At 45.9% G+C, this 7438-nt stretch overlaps 1 protein-coding gene across 1 annotated transcript in view; it reads right to left on the reverse strand.

The window, feature by feature from the left end:
* The window catches only part of Hlcs (holocarboxylase synthetase), a 224836-nt gene extending 217662 nt beyond the window's left edge, over window positions 1-7174 (reverse strand). The window contains exons 1-2 of the mRNA XM_004634396.2: window positions 6953-7174; window positions 3375-3509 (exon numbers count right to left, since the gene is read on the reverse strand). Coding sequence (XP_004634453.2) covers window positions 3375-3509; window positions 6953-7147 — 330 coding nt within the window. The 5' untranslated portion in view covers window positions 7148-7174. The remainder of the gene's footprint in view (window positions 1-3374; window positions 3510-6952) is intronic.
* Between the last annotated feature and the right edge of the window lie 264 nt (window positions 7175-7438).

Raw genomic sequence — 7438 nt, forward strand, 5'->3', positions numbered from 1 at the left:
TTTTAGGACTGAAGAGATAGCTCGCCAGTCTAAGTGACTGCCTCACAAGCATAAGGACCCGGGCTCAATCCCCGGCACCACATGTCATGCTGGCAAGAAATATAGTGTGGAAAAATCCTTACTATTAAAAAATTAAAAAAAAAATTTTTTTTTTAAATAAAAAAAAAAACTATTAGCAAATAAGTGGAAATATAAATACATAAATGAAACTTTTTTAAAAAACTGAATTTTAGGACTGAAGAGATAGCTCGCCAGTCTAAGTGACTGCCTCACAAGCATAAGGACCCGGGCTCAATCCCCGGCACCACATGTCATGCTGGCAGGCACACTACACTCAACAGTTTCACCACTGAAACTGAGCACAGTGGAACACACCTGTAATCCCAGAGCTGGGGAGGCTGAAGCAAGGGGATCACTACAAGTCTGAACTGAGTAGGATACCCTGTACCTAATAAAAGATTTCTTTAAATGAAAAACTGAATTCCTAAGTGCTGGCCAAATAGCTCAGTAGATTCAAGCACCTGCTTAGGCAGATGCAGGGGCTGGGAGTTCGATCCTCAGGCCTGCCGTGCCAGCCCCACCCCCAAGGTGCACTGAGATAGTAATTGAGACTGTGTGTGATGGTGCGCACCTGTAATCCCAGCACTTGGGTGGCTATAAACAGGAGGACCACTATGAGTCTGATCTACGCAGTGAGGCACTGTACACCTGTACACCCTGTCCTAAACATATACACAAAAGAAAAAAAAACAACGGAATTCCTTCCCTGTGATGTATGTAATCATTATTTACTATAAGCATGTACTAATAAAAATTAAAATAACAAACTAAATTCCTGAGTCATTTATTTGCTGTTAGGGGTCTTTAGAATGACTGTAATACAAAAACCATGTGAGATGTCCAAAATTTTAAAAGCTATTATTTAAACAACTGTATCATATGAGAACATATGAGCCTGTGGGACTGAAAAGGCTTTCTTACCTAATAATAGTTTCTATTTAACATCTTGGGACCTTTTCAAATTGAAATGACTTCAGGGTTGGGTGAAATACACATGCAGGGGCTGGGGAGATAGCTCAGCACTGTAAGTGCCTGCCTGGCAAGCGCAAGGACCGGGGTTCAACCCCCAGTACCACACGCCATGTGGACCCCAAGCTTAGCGGGCCACTGAAACCAGGCATGGTGGTGTATGCCTGTAATCCTAGCACCGGGGAGGCTGAGATAAGAGGATCACTATGAGTCCAGGCCAGGTAGTGAGACCCTGTACCAGAAAAATAAATGATTTTAAAAAGAAGAAATATATGTGCTGTGGTTCCTAAGAGCTCCTAAAATGCAAAAAACCCCTGAGCACACAAATTAAGCTGAAGACTACCAGATCAACTCTTTTTTGAGTTATAGGGCCCAACTTTCAAAGTGAAGCTCCACAAACAATCCAAGTACTTTAGAGAATCACTCTAGGTATCTCTAGCTCCCACAAAACCCAACGAACTCTCCAATCGTAAGTAAAATGAGTTCACTAGAAAGTGGCAGTTTTCCTGGTTGGTGTGTTTCTAACACAGAAAGTAAACAGCTAAGTGATCACCATAGAAAGTAGATTAAGCCGGGGAGATGGCTCAGTAGGATAAGTGCTTCTCTGGCAAGTGCAAGGGTCTGAGTTCAATCCCCAGTGCCACCAAAAAAACAAAAAGAAAGTAGATTAAATACAGTACCTAGCAAGGCACTTGTCATATCCCACATCTGTCCTTCCCTTTCTCTCCTGTCGTGACAGGACTCCTAGTCTCTCCTGACTCTGCAACTGTCCAGGGAGAAAAGCATTTCTTACCTCCCTCCGCCTGCAGCTAGGTGACCAACAGCCCTGTAACTAAGTTCTGCCCAATCAGGTAGGCACAGAACTGGCACCAGAAATCTCAGGGTCACAATTTTAAAGAGTAAGCTTGCTGTCTTCTGCTTTATTTCACTGCTCTGAGCATGGCAAGGTGAACAAGGCTGACAGTGTGGAGTAGCCACAGGGAGTGGGAGCCAGAGTCCTCCAAGAGGCCAAAATTGTCAACCACCCAGAATAGCAGAGGAATAAGACAAGGGGACAGGCCCCTGGACAGCCTCACAGAGAGAAATAACAAGCTTGCTTGAATCACTCCCGCTCTGGGTATCCTTGCTAAGAACATAGCCTGTACCCTACATCATACAACTTTATTTCTTAACATACTACATGTCACCAGGTATAGTGGTGCAGACCTGTAATCTCTATAGTTGGCAGGCTGAGGCAGGAAGGCAGCCACAAACTTGAGGCCAGCCTGAACTACTGCACATTGCCAACTCTATTTCTAAATAGAAAGATGCTGTATGTAGTAGGATGTACAATGAAGTCACAATTTAGGAAACTAAAAGGAAGTTAGGAAGTAGGGGTGTGGGTCAGTGGGATGGTGTGTGCTTGGCAAGCATGAGGGGCTCAATTCAACCCTGAGGACCAAAAATAAAAAAGTTATATTTTTGTATTAAGAGGCAATCTGTACATCATATTTTGCATTATTTTATTTTATTTTATTGTAATGTCTTAGAAATCCTGGCTTTGGTTGTGAATTAAACTCTTACTAAATTTATATATAACATTAGGATATAGCCTGGGATATAGCTCAGCAGCACAGTATCTTCCTGGCAAGCAGGAGGTCATGAGTTCAATTCCTGGTGCCAAAAAGTAAATTAGAAAAAATAAGAAAACTTCTAGCTCGCCATATTTATAAGTTGAATAGCATGTAGGGATTGTGTAAGTGTTCAGAAAGGTGATATCTGTATACACCCAAAAAGAAACTGGGGGCAGAGTAGAGCCAGGAGAGACATCCTGGGGCCCGTCAATCACAGGTCCCAGTTTCTCTCCTGCGTGGTGGTTTATGGGTATTTATTATGTTACCTCAATTGATGAGTGGATGGGAGCCATGTGTAGACCAATCAGGAGGGTGCATTTTGAACAAGAATTATAATTAAGCTGAATCTGTACACAAGAGTTTAAAATTGAGTATTATAAGTATTTCAGTTTGTGAACAGAATAAATACTATTCCAAAAGCTCCTTTAAAAGGGATTATAGGGCTGGAGAGATAGCTCAGCAACATAAATCCTGCCTCACAAGCACAAGGTCCTGAGTTCAATCCCTGATACTAAAAAAAAAAAAAAAACTCAAAAAACAAAGAACACTCCATAAAAGTGACTGCAAATTTTTGCTTATAAGAATGGTAAGCTTATGAATTTTATATGATTCAACCTAATTGATAATTCAATTTTATAATAATTCAATTTTAAGTTGAAAATCAAAGACAAACCTGGATTAGGATGCAGACTTCCCTCATAGTGCACGAAAGAAAAACAACACGGTACTTACTGTTTCTGCAGATGATGGTCGCTGTAAATTGTCACCTTGTACCCAAATGCTTTCTGTCACAAATGCTATGTGTTCTGCTTCAAGTACAAAGGGAGAGACCAGAAACAGGACCCATTTGTTCAGGTTATCGATGGACTGCACAGAAGGAAAGAAACATGAAGAGGACTCAGTGTCACTCTAAACCACAGCTGCCATCTATCTCGACCTGCCGGGTGCCCTCCCTGCCACCCAGGTACAGGCCACCTGGAGCAGACTGAGGCTCTTCCACAAGCAGCCACCTGTGCTGCTCTGACTGCTTCGACAGCTGCAAAGCCCCTCTAGGACTCAAGGCAACTTTAACGTCTCTAGATACTGTTTTTACACAATAAATTCTGAGCACTGCTCCTCCCAACTTAGCAGGCAGGTGCTCTGCAAGTCGCTCTTGGATGCAGTGAAGGGTGGAGGCCTGGGAATGCACACCAGGCCACAAAAGCTTAGAGTCCCTTCATCCCCACAGCTGCTGCAGCAGGGGCCTCTATCACAGGCAGGGAGGTCAGTCAGCAGACACATGGGAATTGAAAATGCCAGTCAAAAGCGATTTAGTTTAGTAGCTTTTTAAAGCAGATTACAGACAGTATGGGCTGACAGATCAGAGACGGTCAGTCTTCGTCTGTGGCTTCTGCATCTGTACATTCAAACAAAAATATAATTTAAAAAAATCTCTACTGACACTGACAGGTATAGACTTTATATAATGTTTCTTTCTCATTCCCTAAACAATGTAACACAACAACTATTTACATGGCATCTGCACTGTATCAGGTTTCATAATAAAGTCATGAATAAAAAGTACACCAAATAGCTCAGCAGGTTAAAGCACCTGCAAGCAGGAGCAGGGGTCTGGGGTTTGATCCCCCAGGTCTGCTCGCGGAGAGGGTGACTGAGACTGAGTGTGGCGGCGCGTGCCTGCATTCCAGTTCTTGGGAGGCTGTAAACAGGCAGATCACTATGAGTCCAATCTAGTACTGAGACCCTGAACACCCTGTACACCCTTCCCTGAAAAAAAAAAAAAAAAAGTACAGAAAGCATATGTGGAGGTCTATACTACACTTTTTATATAAGGACTTGGTACCTAGAAGGAATGCGTCCTGTAACAACCCCTACACACACACACACACACACACACACACACACACACACACACACAGAAACAATGCTAGTCTCTAAAAAAGACAAATAATTTGATTTTAAAAAGCTTTAGCTTAGCAAAATAAGGAATACCCAGAGCAGAAAAAGCTGAAACCTAAGGGGGAGGGAGGCTACCTCCATTTTTTAAAAAGACATCTGGTTATTTGAGTCATGTCCACTGTTAACAATTCAAGGGGCTGGTGAGATGGCTCAGTGGTCTAAAGCACCTACTTAGAACAAGCTTAGCAAAACACAGGGACCGCGGTTCAATCCCCCAGCACCACATGCCAGCCAGCACCGCCCCCTAGTGGGCTGAGCTGGCCACACACACACACACACACACAAATAAATAAATAAATAAATAAAAATTTAAAAAAAAAATTCAAATATGCCCTTGCCTAGTAGCCTAGCACATACTGATACTTCATAAATACCTGCTAAAATAATTAATGAATGAGTATCAGGGGCAGGGGACAGACATGATAGGGAGGCTGAGGCAAAAGGATAACATCTAGCTGGAGACTTGCCTGGGCTACATATACTGAGTTCAAGGCCACCCTCAACTACATAGCAAGACCCTATCTCAAAAAACAACAACAACAAAAAAAAAATTTGCAAGAGGAAAGCTCTCCTCTATGGTTGAATATAATCATCAATAAAGTACTTAGAGAAAACTGTCCACTTTGCTCCCACATAGATTATGTAGATCAAATGGACAAAAATACTTAAAATTTCTACTCTGTACCAACTATTTTGGTTAGATTTATTAACTTACAGTGGCACCTTCAATCATACAATGTACACATTCAGTACGTTTATGTGTCTGATTTGGATAAAACACTGTCCATGTGATTTGGTCCTATAGTCCTTCAACCTAGGCAGACTGACAACAAGTCACCCAAAGCATCCAATCATTACCCAACAATATTTCCAGTCTGAGACTAGCAGTAGCTAATCACAAATTGCCAAGGTTTCCATTTGTAGACCCTGAATATCTGAGCATAGATCAAACAACTATTAAGCATTCTTTTATTTACTCAAAGATTGAGCAACTATTTTGGACAGGTGATAAGCTAAGCAGGCCCAGTCTCTAGCAAAGACAAAATCAAAAAGTAGAAATAAAGAACTGTGGTTTGAAATCTGTGAGGACATAGAACAGGATGGTCCTATCTAGCCTAGGGGAAGCAAAGTTAACCACACAAAACCACAGCGCATCCCGGCAGCAGCAGAGGCCCGGATGATGAAGGCTGTCCCAACTCAGGCTTGGGGAGAGTGGCTCAAAAGTAAAACTGAGAAAATTAGGATCCATCTTTAAGTTTATTTATATGCGCAAATCATCTACTCCAATAATCTAACGGCCTAGCAGGAAATTTGTTTTGGGGTTTTTTTGTTTGGTTTGGTACCAGGGATCAAACTCTGGACCTTGTGCTTGCCAGGCAGGCGCTTATGCCTCTGAACTATCTCCCAGGCCCAGAGCGGGTTTTTTGTTGTTCTTTTCTCTTTCTTTTTAGTAAATTAACCAGCATGGAAACCACTACAAAAGAAAAACCCACCTCTCAATTCTTTCTCCTTTTATCTTTCTCAAACAGGCTCTTAAGAGAACTGAGCCTGAAGCCAGGCATCTAAAGAGCTGAGTGCACAACTCTCCTTGGGTCTAGATGGTGGTAGTTACGTGGGTGGTGCTCACGTACTTTCTTTGGAGAACTGAGGAAACCCAAGTTCAGCGTGTGCTAATATATACAGTTTTGATTTGAGGTATCTTTTTATTTGCCAGGGCACCATTCCATCCCACACCTAGGTGCACCCTCGGCATGTTCAACCCTAAAATGGGCGTTATGCTTTGACACATGTAATAAAATGCTCAAAGTGAGCCAACTTTGCAGAAGGAAAAGGAAAGTGGAAAAGAAAGTCATTCAAAGTCAGCACTTTCCTGTGTTCATGTGCAAGATGGTGTGAGGGCCACAGGACACGTGCCTAGAAGCGCGCTGTGTGGTTCAGTCCACTCCTGGGAACAGCTGAATGGAAAGAAGGCTCTTTGGCTCATAGCAAGACTGCCCTGTACAGTGACAGGGCCACTCGACAGCAGCCACCATCCTAAGCACGGAGCCCAGTGACAGCGTCCCAGCCGAGATGCTGAGGGTGCAGAGGCCGCGGGCTGCTGGTAAAGGACGCGGGGACCGCAGCCGCAAAAGGTAAGGGCAGGTTCTGCTGTGGGAACGTCGGGCAGCTGCCGGTCGCAGGGTCTGCATCCTGGCAGGACCAGATGCTTAGAAGTCCCCAGCCCAGGATCCCCAGCAGGCAACCCCGCCCCTCCCGAGACCGCGTACGCGCGCCTCGGGCGGCTCCGGGGCTTCCCGGGCGGCGGCGCAGGGGCCCGCAGTGCTTTCCCCGCCCCGCCCCCGCCCGCCCACCTGGCTCTCGCCGACGCAGAAGACGCGACCGCCGCGGCTCAGGCACACGCGCGCGTCCCTGGGCTGCGCCGCCGCACCGCAGAAGGTGAAGGAGCAGTGCGAGGCGCGCAGCCGCCACACCGTGGAGCGCACGAGCGCGGCCGGCCGGCGCCCCCAGCGCGCCCACAGGTACAAGTAGCACAGCGTGATGAGCATGGCCGGCGCGGGCCGGACGCTCGTCCACCGCGGCCCGCCCCGCGGCTCGGCCACGCCCCTGCCGGCGCCGGACCCTCGAGTCACGCCCCTTTCTCTAGGGTCCCGCCCCCAAGTCAGAGCCCTGCCCCTCGACCACGCCACGCCACGCCCCGGCCGGAAGAGAAAGGCTGCAGAGAGCAGCCTGGGGCTGTGGCGGGGAGCCTGGGGCTGTGGCGGGGAGCGGGGACGAGTGTGGGAGTGTGCGCATGTGCATGACGCAGAGAGGTCGAGTTCGCGCTGCTGTGATGGGGC

This window comes from Octodon degus, unplaced genomic scaffold (genome assembly GCF_000260255.1).
Source record: "Octodon degus isolate 3935 unplaced genomic scaffold, OctDeg1.0 scaffold00061, whole genome shotgun sequence".
Taxonomy (NCBI): domain Eukaryota; kingdom Metazoa; phylum Chordata; class Mammalia; order Rodentia; family Octodontidae; genus Octodon; species Octodon degus.